We start from the raw sequence: 20318 nt of genomic DNA on the forward strand, positions 1-20318 counted from the left end.
AGAGAGTGTGAGTGTGTGTGTGTGAGTGTGAGTGTCTGAGTGTGTGTGTGTGTGTGTGTGTGTGTCTCTCTCTGTGTATGTGTATGTGTATGTGTGCGTGTGTGTCACACATTTAACACCAGCAGACACACTAATCAACAACCAGGCTGCTCACGAGTCCAACAGCCTCAGGGCAACAAGGTAACAGAGTCGAGAAATTTAAAAGGATCCTTCTCACAACACTTCACACAAGTATTTTCAGTAAACTGAAGAGGAGAGAAAGGAGTGTGTGAATCACATGTATAGTCATTGGTTGGCAAGGCAAACGCCACCTTGTTGACAGCAGATTTATCAGAGACAGCTGGAACTCAACGTCACTCAAGACTGTAAACTACCCATAAGCCCTCCATGACACTTCAAGAGGTTCAAATTTGATCTGAAATTTGGGTCAGACAGAGGGTGTCTCAAAGTGGTCCAGTACTTTTCATGTGGTTTTTGTGTCAGAGACCTTGTAAGTGATGCAATATCAGCAGTCCCTTACGTTTGGTAAATAATAAACGGGAAGATATTACAAGCCAACATGAAATGTAAAATACATGCTCTGTCAGGAGATTCAAAGTGTTGTTGGGTAGAATTCTTTCCTGGATAAATTACATAATGATAATTTAATGCATGTATGTATTTACTGCTGTGGATTTACAAGGAATAGTGCTTTGCAACTCCACAATCCAATGGTACAAAAAGAAAACATTGGGATGAATCAAGATGCATGACAAAAATGCAACTATCAGTTTAATGTTCTAATAAAATTAATGCATCTGTAGTATCTTCTCATAACGTCACTGTAGTGACATGAACCATCAGTTCAGATGATTCTGTTAAAGCTTCTGCAGTATTTGGATATTATAGACAAAACAGAGAAGTGTGTTTAAAGTTGCATTACGTAACGTTTTTTTGGGGGGGGTCAAAATATCCAAAATCAATTATTGAGCAAGTACATAACCAACAGCGTTCAAAACTATCTCCTTACCTTCGATTCACAACAGTAAGCGTGTCAAAATGTAGAGTATTAAATGGTGCATGATGGTAATGAAACACATGTAAGTGACTGAAATTAGATTATACTCCAGTTTTAAATATGCATCTGATTACAGATACATGGGATTACTGTACTTACAAACGATTTGTATTTCAAAGAGAACTATGTTCTAAGGAACATTAAATTGCTTTTTGAGGTTAAAAGAACGTTTCCTGTCGATTCCATTCGAATGGTATGACAATTAGAGATTAGACTGTATAGAAATTTAAATCTACAGACAACGCTAATACACACTAAATACACGTAGTCATGTGGTTAACAGTAACAATTTGAGAAAAAAGAATAACAATAATAATAATTTGCACGGTTTGACGTGATCTGAGCTTACTTTGCGATCGTTAGTTTTAATTGGTAGCGCAATTTATTGTAAAACTTTTTTTTTTTTAGCTGGTCAGAACAAAACTGGCAGACGTGTTACTTGTTCAGATGACATTTTCCGGTGAAACACAGTGGAATGTTTTATTAACTAAATCTTTAAACAATGTAGACTTAATTCCGTACATATGGCAAGCTCAAAAATCTTATCTATAACATTAAGAAGCCTCATTCTATTATTATTATAATTTATTTAATTTTTTTATTCTTGGACTTGCCACAAGTCCAAGTTTTGCTTCGCCTTGTTTTGTAACTCTGAGCACATTTTCTTCACAGCAAAAAGCCCAAGTCCAGAGTTAAGAGCTGCATTTAAAGTGAAGTGATGGCTATTGCTTCTCAGCTTCATGTCACGGTAGTAAATAAAACTCTGTCACATTCCCATAAAACAGAGCCGATCACACCAGAATGCACATGTGTTCACTCGTTTGCATTTTCTGTCCCTCTCTATCGGAGTCATTCATTCATGCTCAGTTAATGTTTAGAGCAGATGGCCATGCAGCACCAATATAATGATCACCATGGTTACCACGCTCTCTGAAAGAAATCTGCTTTGCACTGAGCACAGTTCATCAAATGAGTCGGATTGACTGCGGCAGACAAAAAGAAACAGGGAGGGGTAGTAGTACAAGGAGACGAAAAGGAATGTTTATTGGAAGTATATTTTGGAAGATGATTTGGGGGTAGGGAGGTTGCTGTATGGCATTATGTGCTTAGTTACATATTAATTACACTGTAGTAATCTATGGCTGTGTTTTCTGACAGTGTCTGACTCTGAAGAAAAGGGTCAGCAGGTTCAGTCTACTATGTTACACTGTTAATCACACAACCTGTGCTGAGTATTTATCATCAGCTCTTGAATAATATCTGCCAATGGGGCAAAATAATCTTGTTTTGCCTTTGAATTCAGATTATTTTTCTTCCCCCATTGGCAGATTTTTTTTTCTTGTTGTAAGCAAAAACTAACAACATTTTGATACACAAGTCATCTTGCTTCTTAAAGTAAATGCATCTTGATTCAAGAATGTTTAGATATTTAGATAACAAGACAAGTAAGAAAATCTGGTTACATTTTATTTCAAGGTGTCCTTGTTACAGTGTAATTATACATATAAGTACTGAGTAATGTTAATTAACTACATGTACTTACTATATGGTTAGGATTTGGGTTCGGCTTACTTGCATGTAATTATGCATAATTAATTGTTATTATAATAGTAAGTACATGCAACATGTGTAACAAGGACACCTTAAAATAAAGTGTTACCAAAAATCTTTTTTTTTTTTTTTTTGCAATGTTAAGCTTATGCTTTTAAGCTTAGTGGGTTCAATTTTTGTATATAATAGCTAACACAACATAATAATTAGTCATATCAATGCAGGTCATGCAAAGGCCATTTGGAGTAAACGAGAGCACAAAGACTTGACTGCAAACGGTTACAGCAGAGCCACATCTGCCTTCTATTAGTAACAAAGGACAATGGTGGGTCCAACGCACACCGACTCTTTAGAGAGGACCTACTGTAGCTGTGCTGAAATTACAAACAGAAGTGTGTATCTGCACAGCTTTTAAAATAATCTACCTCTCTTAAAATCCTCTCCCACAAAGAGGATTTAAAATGTCACTGGGGATGAACAAAGAGTGCGCAGACAAGGAAAAATGCAGCAACTTTAAAAGCATACAGCAACTTCTGCTATTTTAAGTTTTGTTTCTATTCCGTTGTTCTTAAGAAGATCTAAACCAGAATGTGATACAAAAATATTACAAAACATTTCTCACGGTGCTCTTCCAAACAGACTCGGAGTCAAGTCTCATACCTTCCCAACGTACACATGCTGACTCTCTAAAAATACCCGTTCATTTCAAAGGGCTTCTTTCCTCTTTGTTCTATTCTTATGCTTATGTCTATTGAAAATGAAAGTCACGGGTGTCAGTGGCGCTATTAAAGCTCAGGATGTGGTGTTCAGAGCCCAAGCTAGAAAAGTTTTTAGAAAATTTTCCTGAGTCATATAGTGCTGATGTGTTGAATGGAGTGACGCACGCGCACACACACACCCACACACACACACACACACACACACCCACACACACACACACACACACACACCCACACACACACACACACACACACACCCACACACACACACACACACACACACCCACACACACACACACACACACACACCCACACACACACACACACACACACACCCACACACACACACACACACACACACCCACACACACACACACACACACACACCCACACACACACACACACACACACACCCACACACACACACACACACACACACCCACACACACACACACACACACACACCCACACACACACACACACACACACACCCACACACACACACACACACACACACCCACACACACACACACACACACACACCCACACACACACACACACACACACACCCACACACACACACACACACACACACAGAGAGAGAGAGACACACACAGAGACACACACACACACACACTCCAATGGCAGTGTGACACTTGAAAAGGAAAGATACACTGGTCCTGATTATGTTAACTGGCTTGCGGTTTCTTTTGTTACTTTTTATAGCAACAAGGAAAAAATATTTTCAAGTCAAAGTTGTAAATAAATGCTAACAAAAGTTGACTGCGGAAGCTGACATTCTTGCTGAGCTGGTTTCCTTGTCTGTATGTCAGGCGAAAATAAGGCATGGTTAAGGCTCAAAGGAGAAGCCCTGCATGCGTGACATTTAAAGCACACTTGCACATGAGCTGTATGATCAAATTACAGTGGGAGGAACCAGAGGATGAAGTTTCACTCGAGAGCACAACTGCAGTCAAGCACCAGCAGCAGTGTGTTTACTAAAGCTCAGTCGAACAGCATGCTACATGATGTGATCTATTTCAGTACTGGAATAGCCAAGCGAATTAGATTTTAAAATATAACAAAATGGGTTTTGCTTTCTTCAGCTATTCATCCATTGATTGTTTAGAACTTCAAAAGAATGAGCTCATTCCTGTCCGGTTCCTTAATACTTTAGAAAAGAACCAGAATAGTGCAGGAGCAACTGGCTCTTAATGTTTTGTCCTTAAAAAAAAAAAGCATTCATATCCAATTGAATTGTCACTTTACTCTCCACAAACACATACTGGTTTTAATTTACACATGTGACCAATATGACAAGTCTTGCAGACTTGGAGTACCTGCTAAGACAAAAAATGCTATTCATTTAGTCTGTTTCACACTGAGAACTGATGTACAAGTAAGTTTAAAAAAAGTTAAATAAGCACCTTATCAAGTTTCAGGATTTGTAGGTTTTTACAATCAAGGCTACTTGTATTTTGGACCCTCTGGCTGTTTATCAGAGGTCATGACTGAAACCCAAACAGCACAACTCCTGCCTTTTGTCATGACGTATAGAAACACAGACACTGAGTATGTGCACCGCATATTTAACACTTAACCCTAGCACTAAACCATACCCCAACCTCAAACCATTTTCAAAGCAAAATTATAATCCTAATAATGATTCACTTGTTCAATGGTTCCATTGTTAGAGTGTGAACCATGAAAGACATAGAAAATATAACTTCCTCGTTTTAAATAGACACAGAGAGAATGAGGATTTGAAGAGAAGAAAACTAAAAAAACAGGACAGACAACAAACTGAATTCAAAGCCACTCCTAGTTGTCAAGAGACTAGATAAAGACGATAAGGACTGGTTTAAATGGTTTGTTTTGTGTTTTTATGTTATATAAGGCACTAGATTGTCCACATACGTTCCTTCAGTTCCTTAGCCTCAAGGTTGCTGTCTAAATATACAGTTGGTCAGTGGGAAGTGATATTTTCTATGTCTTTCATGGTTCACACTCTAACAATGGAATCATTGAACAAGTGAATCATTATTAGGATTATAATAAAACATCACATTTAAACAACAACAACAAAAAGATCATATGTATAGTATTATATCTATAGACACAGCCAATGGAAACCCATTGTCTGAAAGTTTAGAGCATATATAGACAGCTCTCAGCTGGGATCTCGTGCTTTGTCATTCCTGCTCAGAGAGATTTTATGTGCGGTTTCCAGTGTGGGTTTATCCAACTGTGTCTCGGCTGTCGGGAAACCCTGAAGTGGCTCTGGAATGGATCCATATTCAACTTTCATGTAGCTCCAAACCAATCACAATCCTCAATTGTGATTCACTGACTACCCTATTAGATACAGTTAGGGACACAGCTAGTTATATACATTTTAAATATGAATATTTTGTAAATAAACCCAATCCAATCTATGTGGATATAAGGGTAGGTCACAATGAGATTGCCATTGGTATTCTCCAAGTGACCTTTATTAAACAAAAAAGTTAATGAAACAATAAAATGTACATTATTATGGTAACACTTTCTACAGCATGTTAGCTAATGTTAATTTCAACATTTATTAATGCATTATTTAAATCATAAGTTATGCTTGTTGACATTAGTTAATGCACTGTGAATTAACATGAACTAATGAATAACTGTATTTAACTATCATTAACAAAGATGAATAAATACTGTAATAAATGTATTGATCATGGTTCGTTCATGTTAGTTAATACATTAACTAACATTAATGGAACCTTATTGTAAAGTGTTACCATTATTATTAATTTATCTTGCTCTTATCGCTCCTCGTTCCAATGGTGGCTCCCATAAAAAGATCCAATTTAAAGGCCCAACAGACCAGTAGTTATTTCAAAGCTGTTTTTCTTCCACCATTCTAGACTCAAACACATGGAAGACATTCCATGAAAAATCTGTTATATATTAGATATCCTGTATGCCAGTTCTTACTGTATGGCTCTGTCGATTTGGTTGCAAGCAATATATCTATACAATTCTCTATTTTCTACGATATTTTGATATTTCTAGTTCAATTATTCATAGAATGTGTAGTGAAATAGATAGCTTTTTGGAAGCTAATGCAGAGGTCATGAATAAAATAAAAACTGGTGTAATATATATATATATATATATTCTTAGCTTTAATCCAAAGACACTTCAAGATGAAAGCAGTATTATCAAATATAACCAACCACTCTCATGACAACAGATCTAATGCATACGGTATATGCTCAAATCTATAAATACCAAGCAAGACAGACATAGGTACAGAGAACTGGATAGCAAGATGGCTGGTACCATTCTGTTTCATTAAATATTTCATGACAGTTAGGGCAATGTTTATGACTCTGAGATCCAGGACTTTGTTTTTATAGCAAAGAGAAAAAAACAAGTCATTAGTATATGCACTACACAACCCCTGTCTGGAGCCTTCTCAGATTTGACTGTACAGGAAAATGCTAAGCATGCAAAGAATGACGCTTTCATTTTTTTTTTTAGAAGTTCTCTGGTGAGCATGTCTATTTTGAGACGAGGTTCATTTTTCACAACAGCAGTGTCTGACTTGAGAGGGAAAACAACCTTTAGAATTTTGTTATTTCTTACAGCTTTTCTCAGCACCTCTCAACTGAATTCAGCATCAAACATTGTTTCTTATACCATATTTTGAATACATATGTGTTTTTACTATTGGTATTTTTCCATGTCTTCCATGTAGGACGCAGAGAGGGCAGCCTTGTGAATGGACCCAGAGCAGACCAGATGGAAACAGAAAAGACCAGCCATGAGACGGAAAAAAGTCTGATACTTTCACAACTTTCTGAATGACTCTGAGCATTTAAGAAAGTCCAGTCAAGATTTTAGCCGTGAATCTTATATATTGCCCCTAGGAGCACCCTCACAAAACACTCAGACAGGTCAGCAGAACCTACAGATTAAGGTACCAGAATGGAGATCAGTCTCAGCAGTTCAATGGGGACACTAATTGGAGCCATTTCAATCCCAGCACAGTAGTCTACCCAATGAAACGTCAACATGAGAATTGTTCAGGACCTGCTAGTATGCAGGGGATATTTGATCAAAGTATGTATGAGATGAATGGACAGATGAAACACGCTCTTAGTGAACAGACATTTTTAGATTTTCACCAGCCTAAAAAACTCTGCACTGATTCAGAGGTGAATGGAAATGAGGACCTGAGGCTTTGGGATAAAAGAGATGCAGGAATGGAGAACCAATTAGATGGATTCCCCAAGCACAATAAGCCAGGGGATAATTTTGAGATAAAACATAGTAAAAGAAACTGTAACTTTCCCAAAGGGGATTTATTCTCACTGTCAAGGAACAAGCAAGTTCCAATGCCCAATGGTGCTACAACAAGTCCACCCTCGGTAAAAGGTACAACTGGTGACCTCTTAGAGAAAACTTTATCTCAGTATTACCCAGAGCATGTGTCCATTGCACCTCAAAGCAACTCATCTCAAGAAGATCAGGTCACCAGCAACCTGCCTGAGCAGGAAACTCCTTCACCTTCATTTACCTCAGGTTTTCCTATTTCACCCCAAACATCTGCCTCCGAGCCACTTGCCAAGGCACCCCCAGAAGAACAAGGCAGCAATGGCTACAACCCAGAACTTAGAGTAAATGGATACTCCAGTTTTGTCACCGAGCAAAATGAGCCTGCTTATACACTCTCTGACCTCCCAGATATGGGAACACAACCTTCGGAGTCCAATGTGCCATCACAAACAGGCATTAATGGTTGCTCGCAGATTCAAAAAGATAGCGTAGGTTTTCTGAATGACTCTGAGCATTTAAGAAAGTCCAGTCAAGATTTTAGCCGTGAATCTTATATATTGCTCCTAGGAGCACCCTCACAAAACACTCAGACAGGTCAGCAGAACCTACAGATTAAGGTGCTACAGAAACAACCGGTTGATGAAAGCCTCCATGACAATAGAGACTTTTCAGTGCCTCAGCAACAGATTTTTGAGCCACAAATTGAGCCTAAGCCTGGTCAGGATAAGACAATGTCAAAGAGTACAGATCGCTCATCCCAGATGGAATGGATAGATTTAAACTCAGCTTCAGCACCACAGCCATCTACTGACCACCCCCAGATGTGGGAGTTTTTCCTTCCACGGACCCAGATGCAGCAGCATACAGTCACACAGAGCCAAAGTCACTGTATAAATTCTCACTTACTGTCCTCAAACAACTTTCACTCTCAAAATTTCAGTAATCGCAGTTGTCCCTCATATGAAAATAAGGCACAAGACAGTTACAAAAACTCCCTACTGTTCCCCCACAATTCTGCCCCTGAATGTGAACAGAACAATTCCGGTATGCACAATCATAGTACCATGCAATTTAACAAACACATGTCCCAGCAATTAAGCAAAACTGATCAAGACCAGATTCAATCCCCGAGCTTCCTCTCTCAGCCACCCCCTGCCGAGTCTCACCAGCAAGCCACCAGCACATTTACCCATCGGCTCCCTCAGGACAGGCAGAATATGCAAAGAGCTCCACAATCCCAAGATGTTTCCAACAGCCAGGTAGATGCACCACTCTTGAAAAGGCTTAAAACAGAGGGTTGCCTTCATTCAGAATCCCAGAAGTTATCTCTAGGTATAAAAACACCAGCACCAACACTGTCTAGTCCAACTCTAAGAGAAAACTCTACATTTCCAGACTCATCTAAGTCAAATGTACAATCCTTGTCTAAAGAAGCGGAAGCTCTAACCGAAAGGAAACTTGAGCAGAACATGCAGTACTCTCAGAACACCAGTAAACAGCAGCCAAACTGCCAGCAACTTCTCCAACAAAGGGTATGCAATCATTTGGAATTCCCCCAGTCTCCGATTTCCCAATCACAACTGTCACAAGTTTCTAATAGCCTTCAGATACCTGATCAAACATTTACCAAAGCTGAATTCCAAGAACCCGTTGCCCAAATCCAGAGAGAGTCTCTCCCAAGCCAAGGTGCTCAAGGAGATTTGCAGAGGCACGCAGTCTTGCGAATGCACCTTCTGCAGAGGCAGGAGCAGCAAAGCCCCAACAACATCAGACCAATGATGCCGGTCATAAAAAGTGAAAACTGCTCAGGTTTAGAAACCTCGGCTCAACTGCCACTCATAGAAGTGCAGCAGCAAGATCAAGACAAAACCAAAGTCCTGCCAGTGGTAGTAAAGCAGGAGCATCCTTCTCCGTCCTGTAAACAAAGCCAGCAGAGGAGTATTCTAGCTACCATGGAGCAGCAGTTAAAACAGTATCAGCTCTCAACTGTGTTTGAAAGAAAGTCTTTCGTCATAAAGTCACCCAATAAGGTGAAGGTGGAGATGGCTGGGCCTGTGACTGTGCTCTCAACCAGTGCTGAGGGGAATTTCAAGGAACAGTGCAAACCACAAAACTTCACCCCGCCCAAAAAGATTGAACCTGGGTTACAAAGCTTTCTGGAGTCACCCATGAAGCTGCTTGACACACCGATAAAAAACTTGCTAGATACACCTTTGAAGACACAGTATGATATTTCGTCTTGTCATTGTGTTGGTAAGAGGTTTTATACAGCTACTTTTAGCCTAGTTTATATACATTTATTTTTGCTTATATACATTAGAACTGCACATCTGTCGAACCTCTTAAAAGAACATCTTCAGTCATGATGTTAATAGTTTAATATCTTAACAATATTTTGTTCTTGTTATTAATGACATTAAATCACATATTAGTTATAACTTCGACTCCAAAAGACACAATACCATTCTCATATTCTTTTAATCTACAGAGCAAATCAGTGAAAGGGATGAAGGCCCATATTATACTCACTTGGGATCAGCACCAAATGTTGCAGGCATCCGCAAAATTATGGAGGAAAGGTGTGATATCATAAACTCCACTCATGCAGAAAAATAATGCTCTATTTATATATTGTACTATAATATACATAATATTACTGTATTTGCCTTTGACAGATCTGGACTGACTGGAAGTGCCATTAGGATTGAAAAAGTTGTGTATACAGGCAAGGAAGGCAAGAGTGAGCAGGGCTGCCCCATTGCTAAATGGGTAAAGACAATTTATTTAAATCCTATGTTCTCTTTTTTGTGTGCATATGTATTGCCTCCCTTTGTCTGTTGTAGTTATTAAATATTAAAGTACACTTGTTGGTTTTCTTATCAACAGCGCCCTCTATGGAAAACACAGTTAATTGACAGATGCCTCAAATTGATTCCTGTATACTTTCTGAATATATGTGTACATGTGCATTATGTTGTGTAGGTAATACGGAGGGCAAATGTAGACGAGAAACTCCTAGTCTTGGTACGAGAGCGGGTTGGTCACTCCTGTGAGGCATCCTGTATAGTAGTGGTCATCCTAGTTTGGGAAGGCATACCAATCAACATGGCTGACCGTCTTTACACTGAACTCAGTGACACTCTAACAAAACATGGTGGCCTGACCAACCGAAGATGTGCTCTAAATGAGGAGTAAGGACAAATGCTTATTATTGCGTTTTCACAAATACAGTGAACACTCACTGACCAACACACATTATCATTTCAGAATGAATCCAAATTGATTGTCTTAGGTCTTTGTATTGCTACATGTGTATCTAACCTCTTTCTGCTTAACATAAATAGCATAGTAATTTATAGTTATTTAATGGCTTAAACGAAATATCCTAGATATTCTAAGGCAGGGGTGCCCAATACTGTTCCTGGAGATTCCAAGTTCATCTCCAACCCTGATCAAACACAACTGAACCAGCTAATTAGGATAATTACAGACAGGTTGGAGAAGAGTTTGAAATGAACTCTTCATGTAGGTATCTCCAGGAACAGTATTGAGCAACCCTATTCTGAGGTATGTTTACAGTATGTTACTGATCTTCGAAATTAACATTCTGTAATTTCTGTCATTGTCCTTAGGAGAACATGTGCATGTCAGGGTTTTGAACCCGATGCCTGTGGAGCTTCTTTCTCATTTGGTTGCTCCTGGAGCATGTACTACAATGGCTGCAAATTTGCTAGGAGTAAAATCCCCCGAAAGTTCAAACTACTTGGGGATGATCCCAAGGAGGTAAGATGCTCACACACAAACACACCACTGAGTCAACAAAGGGCATGCAAAATTAAAGATAAGATAATTTTTATTCACTTACAGGAAGAGAAACTGGAACAAAATCTACAGGGTCTTGCAACTTTCATTGCCCCAGTGTATAAAAAAATGGCACCTGATGCTTACGCCAATCAGGTATCCATTCGCACTCTCTGCTTCAGGTCTTATTCTACTATCAAGAATATATCTGTTTTTTTTTTTAAAGTTTCCTGAGATTTTCAAAGTGGAATAACAAGCTGCAGCAGTGTCGTAATATATGAAATAAGTAGTCACTGCAAAAGTGCATGTACTCTGGAGCATCTACGAAAGAAGGCATTTAGAAGTAATTTCTATATCTACCTATATTTGACAGGTGGACCATGAACATAGAGCTCCCGATTGCCGTCTGGGTCTAAAAGAAGGACGGCCATTTTCTGGAGTGACAGCCTGCCTAGACTTTTGTGCCCATGCCCACAGAGACCTTCAAAACATGCACGGAGGCAGTACGGCGGTAAGAATTAAATGCTTACAGTAGAGTGCCCTAATAAGACTAATAAAAAGCATTCACCCGAACCATCAGATATTTTACAAACCGATACATTCCAACCTTGTAGGTGGAGAACTAAAGGTAGTGTATACAATATTAAAAACCTCCCGCTCTACTCCTGCTTAGGTTTGCACACTAACACGAGAGGACAATCGTGAGATTGGAAAAATTCCTGAGGATGAGCAGCTACACGTGCTTCCCTTATACAAGCCCTCATCCACTGATGAGTTTGGCAGTGCTGAGGCTCAGCTGGAGAAGACCAAGACTGGTGCTATTCAGGTGCTCAGTGCCTTTCGTAGACAGGTGCGTATGCTACCAGAGCCTGCCAAGTCTTGTCGGCAGAAGAAGCTGGATGCCAAGAGAGCTGCAGCTAACAAACCAAACAACCCCAATACACCCAACGCCAAAATGGTCAACACCCAGCAAGCAAAGCAGAAACAGGTCCCTTATGAGAACCCAGGCCAGAACACAACTCCAACAGGTACAGAAGCAAAGCTTCAAAAACCAATACTCAAGTTTTCAAACTTTATTCAGTTATACATAGTTTATTTAAGAATGGTCAAATAAATTATATAACCAAGTAATGGAACAGATTACAAGTGTTTATCAATATCACAACACCGAAAGTTTACATTTTGGTTGAATCCCATCATTTCTTCCAGGCCCAGGTAACATGAGAACAAATCTGGACTCTGTGCATCTCCCACATGCTCATGCTGCTCAACCACTCTCAAACACTTCTAAACCAGCAACCCCACATCCTCAAACCCCGTCTTCTTATCCCTCTCCTTTACATGCACCCAACTCTTACATTAATGTGTCTAATGCACCCACCCCATATCCCAGGTCTCTTACGCCCAACCCTCTCTACAGTGGTTACCAATGCAATGGAGGACTCCCTGTGGACAACTACCACCCTTACTACTCTTCCAATCTAAAGCATCCAAATATGTATCATCCCCAAAGAAATTCACTGTACTCTGAGCAGCAGTACAATGCACCTCAACATTACGGGGTCAACTACCCACCACACTATGGAGAGCCTAGCTTGCCAGCCAATGGTTATGGCACCTGTAACATGAAACCTGGCATGCACTCTATGGGACATTATCCAGGTTATGGTGCTAACATGCCACCCGATGCCTTCTCCATGCCTCCTTCAGCCCATCTACAATTGGACTATGCAGCTATCGGTAAAAACAGCCAGTTTGAAGCTTACCCCAAACCTCACATGTCCCAGAATCCTCAGATGTTTCCCCCAAATCTAAATACTTTAAGTATGCCAAGAAATAAAGATTTAGAGATAAACATGCATGGAGTAAACGGTATCTCTCAGGTGTTTCCTCCGTTGGGTACTGAATGCTTCAACCCGAACCAACCTCCCGATTTGAGGCTTTCCAATGAAAATACCCTTAACTCTGTAGTCAAACAGGAACCACTTACCCAGACTTCAGAGCAAAAAGAAAAGGTGGATGTGTGGTCTGACAGCGAGCACAACTTCCTTGACCCTGAAATTGGAGGGGTGGCAGTGGCACCTAGTCACGGGTCAATCATTATTGAGTGTGCTAAGCGGGAGCTCCATGCGACTACACCTCTCAAGAAGCCTGACCGCAACCATCCCACCCGCATCTCCTTAGTGTTTTACCAGCACAAGAACATGAACGAGGCAAAACATGGACTGGCTCTGTGGGAAGCAAAAATGGCAGAGAAGGCCCGAGAGAAAGAGGAGGACGCTGAGAAGCATGGCGCTGAAAACACGTCGAGCAAGAGCAGTGGAAAGAAGGTGAAACGAGAACATTCAGAACCTTCAGAGCCTCCATATAAGCAGTTCCTTCTCATGCTTACTGAGCGGTCAATGTCCTGCACTACCAATACATATGTCAGCACATCTCCCTATGCCTTTACCAAGGTGACTGGGCCTTACAATCATTTCCTGTGAAAACCTCCGTAGGTCCAGAGCAGTCACAAACATAACAATAAGAGTGGCATAAGAAAAATCAAATGGTGCTACAATATAGAGTTGCAGACCTCTGTGCCACTGGCTAGATGACACATAATGCTTGCTCAGTCTGTGTGAGGTTATTAACATTACATATATTCAGTGTGCTACTATATGGAAAGGCAGCAGATCATCAGTGGTGCTCTTAAAAAGTCAACCTTGACTGTTTGATCAAATGGAAATATTTATTTATTATTTAATTACGCTCTTATGATAACACACTGTCCTTCATCTATGGTGCTTACAGTCCAGCAAATCTGGACAAATTACTGGAGCGAAATATTAATCTTTGGTGACTTTTGTGGCTAATCACTTTTTATGGTGCTAGGGAGTGTTTTAAATGCAAATGTGTTTTCACATGCCTTTCTTTAACAACACAGAGAAAAACACCTTGCATAATATTTTAAAGTAATACGCAGTTATTTTGATTGAGCAATTTTGCCTAGTGTTTTAGAAGCACTTTTTATAATAGTGAGGGTATTACTTTCCGCCCTCCGATGTGAAAGACAATTCATTACACCGCATCCATTTTTATTACACGATGTGAAAAAAAACAATAACGATGAACTCCATCATTTAACAGCCTTTTAAAGAATTTCTCTGGTGCTATCACAATTTCAGAAATCCTTTATACTTACTGTATTGTGAGCCTTTGAGGGTCAACTTTGTAACAGTACTGTTCTGATTCACAAAAGAAAAAGTGAAATTTCAGAACACTGAATACTGATACTTGGAGTCAAGAAAAGCAATGGTCAATATTAATATTAGTCCTCAAAGCATGCATCAAGGAACACATAACAGGGTTATCTTTACATCAATGTCACTGTTTCAAAGGCAGCTGGCTTGGCTTGCTGTGGCGGTTTTTACATAATGCAACTTTAGCTGTATAAAAATTTTGAGATTTGTACAGTAAATTATTTGATTTTTTTCCCCGAATGTATGCTTAGATAATAGTTTAGTAAAGAAGAGTACTATTTCTTTGGGTTTGATCTTATTTCAAATGGTGCTACTTGACCTGCTATACATATAATGTGAGAATTTCTAAGGGTGTTGAGAGGGCTTATGAATGACGTAGAAAAACCTACTTATCATATACCTCAGAACTAGTTTGGCAATAGAATTATAATACCAAGGTGTTTCTGTTTTTATGTTCCAAACACTCTGTAGCAAATATAACACAGACCTTAAGGCCATCATTGATGCTAAGTTAATTTCTTACTTTCTTCACACTTGAAAGTATTACTTGAACTTCGAGTTTCAATGAAATTGTAAAATCAGGGATATATCAACTCATTTCTGTGCATAAACATCGCTTGTGTTCATGTCATCTTCTCTAAATCAGGTCGGAGCCTTTGCATTTTAAATCCTTATAAATTACTTGTATATGCCACACACGTTTCTAACTTTGTCTAACTAAAAGAATCTGAATTTGTGTAGTTGAAGCAGAATGCTGATAAACTTTACAAGAAGTAATTTGAACATTTTAACATTAATTTTGCCTAGTGTTTTAGAAGCACTTTTTATAATAGTGAGGGTATTACTTTCCGCCCTCCGATGTGAAAGACAATTCATTACACCGCATCCATTTTTATTACACGATGTGAAAAAAAACAATAACGATGAACTCCATCATTTAACAGCCTTTTAAAGAATTTCTCTGGTGCTATCACAATTTCAGAAATCCTTTATACTTACTGTATTGTGAGCCTTTGAGGGTCAACTTTGTAACAGTACTGTTCTGATTCACAAAAGAAAAAGTGAAATTTCAGAACACTGAATACTGATACTTGGAGTCAAGAAAAGCAATGGTCAATATTAATATTAGTCCTCAAAGCATGCATCAAGGAACACATAACAGGGTTATCTTTACATCAATGTCACTGTTTCAAAGGCAGCTGGCTTGGCTTGCTGTGGCGGTTTTTACATAATGCAACTTTAGCTGTATAAAAATTTTGAGATTTGTACAGTAAATTATTTGATTTTTTTCCCCGAATGTATGCTTAGATAATAGTTTAGTAAAGAAGAGTACTATTTCTTTGGGTTTGATCTTATTTCAAATGGTGCTACTTGACCTGCTATACATATAATGTGAGTATAGGGTGTTGAGAAGGCTTATGAATGACGTAGAAAAACCTACTTATCATATACCTCAGAACTAGTTTGGCAATAGAATTATAATACCAAGGTGTTTCTGTTTTTATGTTCCAAACACTCTGTAGCAAATATAACACAGACCTTGCACACACACACACACACAAACAAAACTCTTCACGGTAACCTGTCAAAATAAAAGTTTGGCTTAATTTGAACAAATTGTGAGAATGTACGTCTTACTACTACTACTACTAAAAGTATTAATACATTTTTCTTCCATGTTTTCATTTTAAGAGTAAACCACTGTTGTGCAGCCAAAAAACGATAGTTTGTTTAATTTACATTTGATTAAAAGATAAATTACATTTTTTATGCCTTCATCTGATTACCAGAAAAATGTAAATACGACAGAATTTCTGGAAAAAAAAAAGATTAATGTAAACACAGCCCACTGTGAACATAGCTCAGAATCGTTTCAAGAGAGAATTGCGATGCCTTCGGGAAATCTCAGAATCGATGCAGAATCATTTCTCGATTCGCGATGCATCGATTTATTTTTGTTCCTGAGTGACTTATCAATCTAGGTATATAAACAGAAATAATAAAAAAAACACATGCATCTAAAAGGCACTGTAAAAGATGATGAAATCAAAGAGTAAAACCTCAAGTTGTAGAGGTTAACTAGTCAACCTTCAAAGTATGAAAGGTAACAAGCTTTGGCACTAAAACACATGTATTTTGAAATATGTTCATAACAGTAATTAAGTACAGAAAACATAAACACCAATGTTACTTGCTCATTTCAGCCCATACATGACGAGTGTGTGTGTGTGTGAGTGTGCGTGTGAATGTGAGTGTCTGTCTGTGTGTGTGTGAGCCAGATATTAACATTAGATGATTGATCATTAAATGCATTAACACATAAAATAACCATTACCTTATCCTTAAACTGTCCATTGAAGGCGAACCGGTTCTCAGGCTTCCCATCTGGCACTTTATATTTTTTAAACCAATCCACAGTAGCCTCAAGATGACCAGGCTTAGTCTTTCTCACATCCTCAATACCTGTTAATGATGCACTAACTGAGATTACACAGTCATAAATGCAGATCATAAAATAACAACACAAAAACCAATGACTCACTGTTAAGTCTCGAAGCATCGGGGTCCTCTGTGTTGATGGCTATTGCCTTCCAGTCCGTCTCTCCTTCATCTATCAAAGCCTAACTTTAACCTGGATCACCTGCCCTGTTGCACACACCTGTGACACAGAGATATACGGCGGCGTACAAGAGCAGTCAGACCCATAACCGGTTTGTGTTAGGAAAGAAAGAAGAACGTATAATGCAAAATACTAAAACAATGAAATACATGGAATAATGGGCCAAAAATGCCATCTGCACAGAGTTCGAAGCAACAAAAAAATTGGAATCAAACTGTCATAATATGAGCATTCACTGAAAAGTCATTAAAAATCATGCACACACAGAAATGTTGATTTTAAGGTTTCAGTGTTTTGAACTAAAAACTTGTTATTTTGTCGAATACAAAACTGCTTAACGGGATAGTTCAGCCAAAAACTAAAAATTCTGTCATCATTTACTCACCCTCAAGTTGTTCCAAACCTGTGTGAGTTTCGTTCTTTTATTTTGAAGACAGTAGCCATTGACTTCCATGGTATTTTTTTCCACACTATGGAAGTCGATGGCTACCGTCAACATCGTCTTCTGTGCTCAGCAGCTGAAAGAAACTCACACAGCTTTGGAACAACATGAGGGTTTTCAGTTTTGGCTGAACTATCCCTTTAACTGTTTAAATGCTTTTGCAAGATACTATATTAACCAGTGGTTCCACGCACCTTGGAGCTGATCTCACACACGTCTATGGGGTCATTATCTCCACAGCACATGGTTTCCTCGTCAGTGTGGCTGGGATCTTCCCATGTCTTTATACATCGGTAAAAAAAAACAGTATTATATTAACAGAATGATTAATAATAAAAGATTAAATGTGTATACTGTACAAATAAAAAGCTCAGACTGCAGACACATCGTTTGGAAAATCAAAACAAGAACATCACCTGTGGAAGTGCACCATAGTTACAAATGTAACCTTTGTGTGGAAAAATGTTAGCAACATATCGCAGCTTGCCTTTCTTCACAGCTTGCTTGATTGGGTTTAATGGCTCTTTGTTGCTATCTGTGGATGAAGGGACTTAATGTAGTGTGGTTTTAAAAATGCTGCGCTTAAAATAAGCTACTATTGCATCATGCATAAGCACAACATCAGCACATGCGATGACAAAATTTTACATTTAATATCAAATTGTATTTTTTATGATGAATTTGGTACTTACACAGCCTTGATACTAAGTTAGATTTACATGGTTATATGGTATTTTTCATTATTATTACTATTTGATATTAAAATAACTTGATATTATTTTCCCCCCTATTATTATTATCATGCAAGTCTTATATTGAATGTTACATTTTTTCCCCTATTTAATGTCCAAATCAGGCGACTGGTCATCCTAGCCTCGGTCGGACACAGAAAACTTGTAAAAATACAAATATACTACTTACCTCCATCTCGGCATTTGACCAACGAGGTACTTCTACAACCATATTAAACAGAATCTGTTGAAGGCAGAACAACATTATTAGCATCTATTTTGCCATAAAATCCAAAAATGTGTAGACTGATGAATGTTTACCTCATTCGTTTTGATTTTCTTTGGTGGAACATCACATTTCCTGATATGAGAGAAACATGCCATTAGAAAACACTCAATAAGATTACTGCATTAATTCAACACTCATTTATTTATCATAACCTTATCTAAAACCACTGAAGTACATTATACAAACCTGTTGGTCAGCAGCAAACAGAAGGAGAGATGCACTTTCCATCTGAAGCTCCTGCGAAGCTAATGTTACAATTTGTATCATCTTTCCGAACTCGATTCGTCTCAATGTATCACTGAAGTAACATTCTCTCACTCTGAGTGTTTAATGAAGTTCTCTCATACTGTTTCATAAAGAGACCGTGTGTGTTGCTAGATCATCATGTGTAGTGTAAAGTGTTCAGAATAAACAGACAGGTTAAGTTTAAGGGTTTCTTTTAAACGCGTGCACAGAGATAGTGTGTTAGCAACAGTCGTTAAATTTGAGAGGTGAGGAGGGCAAGCGTACTGAAGTAAATCCTGTAGTCAGGAGAGTTTGTTTGGTAATGCACCATATTTCTCAAATGAGGTGAACATAAAGACGAGGCTTTCCGAGAGAACTGAAAGCAGAGAAGGGCAGAACGTATCGTTCACATCGACGAGTCCCTGCTTGCGTTTGAGCCTCTTTCAGTTACTCCATACTGCCACCTGCAGCCAGAGGAATGCCAAAGTATGCAAGCAAGTATGCAACTTCTTCTTCTTTGATTTGTTGATGCATTACCGCCACCGACTGAACTGGAGTATGGATCAGGATATTTGCTTGTATAACCCTCTATTTTTCAAATAAGTTTTTATTACATGAAATAGCCTCAATCATACAAATCAAAACAGATTTGTGAAAAAAAAAAAAGATGTTTTCGGGGGGGGTTCTTAGGGAAACGCTGCTATATGGCAACACTGTACAACAATGGAAAATGGTCCAAAAAGTAGTTTTTCTAAAGAATTATGATTTTTTTTTCCATTTAAATGCACATTTCTATACTCAGAACTCATGCAAACCAAAAATAATTTACCGTCATCTGCTGGTAGTTTTAGTTTCTTCTGTAGAGTATCATTTCATTTATTTAAAAAAAAAATAATAATAATTAAATAAAAAACATTAGAGGGATAGTTCACCAAAAATAAATAAATAAATTCTGTGATTATTTACGCACCCTCATGTTGTTTCAAACCTGAATGACTCACTTTCTTTTGCGCAACATAAAAGAAGGTATTTTGAATATTGCTGGTAACTAAGCTGTTTTAGTCACTTGTGACTTTCATTGCATGAACAAAAAATACTGAGCTGTTTCAAAAATTTTCTTCTTTTATATTCCATGCTTTATGTTAGGCCATTGTAGCCTAAACATTTAAAACAATAATAGCTTTAAATGATCTTTTGGGGTATTTTCACAGCCAGATTTAGTTTGCGATTAATTCGATTAATTAATTGCAGCACCCTGTAATTAATTAGATTAAACATTTTAATCGACTGACAGCCCTAATATATATATATATAT

The 20318-nt window shown here is 38.4% G+C and overlaps 2 protein-coding genes and 1 pseudogene across 2 annotated transcripts in view; 2 read left to right on the top strand and 1 right to left on the bottom strand.

Moving 5' to 3' along the window:
• LOC107757629 (methylcytosine dioxygenase TET2-like) overlaps positions 1-15485 on the top strand; it is a 20193-nt gene extending 4708 nt beyond the window's left edge. The window contains exons 2-12 of the mRNA XM_016575169.1: positions 7073-7178; positions 7262-7326; positions 7390-9906; positions 10142-10232; positions 10329-10422; positions 10636-10844; positions 11286-11436; positions 11521-11610; positions 11828-11965; positions 12128-12482; positions 12664-15485. Of these exons, the coding sequence (XP_016430655.1) occupies positions 7117-7178; positions 7262-7326; positions 7390-9906; positions 10142-10232; positions 10329-10422; positions 10636-10844; positions 11286-11436; positions 11521-11610; positions 11828-11965; positions 12128-12482; positions 12664-13940 (5049 nt within the window). The 5' untranslated portion in view covers positions 7073-7116 and the 3' untranslated portion in view covers positions 13941-15485. The remainder of the gene's footprint in view (positions 1-7072; positions 7179-7261; positions 7327-7389; positions 9907-10141; positions 10233-10328; positions 10423-10635; positions 10845-11285; positions 11437-11520; positions 11611-11827; positions 11966-12127; positions 12483-12663) is intronic.
• The window catches only part of LOC107757576 (inorganic pyrophosphatase-like), a 57714-nt pseudogene extending 38177 nt beyond the window's left edge, over positions 1-19537 (bottom strand).
• LOC107757628 (rho guanine nucleotide exchange factor 38-like) overlaps positions 19493-20318 on the top strand; it is a 17599-nt gene continuing 16773 nt past the window's right edge. The window contains exon 1 of the mRNA XM_016575166.1: positions 19493-19501. The gene's annotated coding sequence lies outside the window, so the exon portion shown is untranslated. The remainder of the gene's footprint in view (positions 19502-20318) is intronic.

Source organism: Sinocyclocheilus rhinocerous, unplaced genomic scaffold, assembly GCF_001515625.1.
Source record: "Sinocyclocheilus rhinocerous isolate Xijiao unplaced genomic scaffold, SAMN03320098_v1.1 scaffold323, whole genome shotgun sequence".
NCBI classification, from domain to species: Eukaryota; Metazoa; Chordata; class Actinopteri; order Cypriniformes; family Cyprinidae; genus Sinocyclocheilus; species Sinocyclocheilus rhinocerous.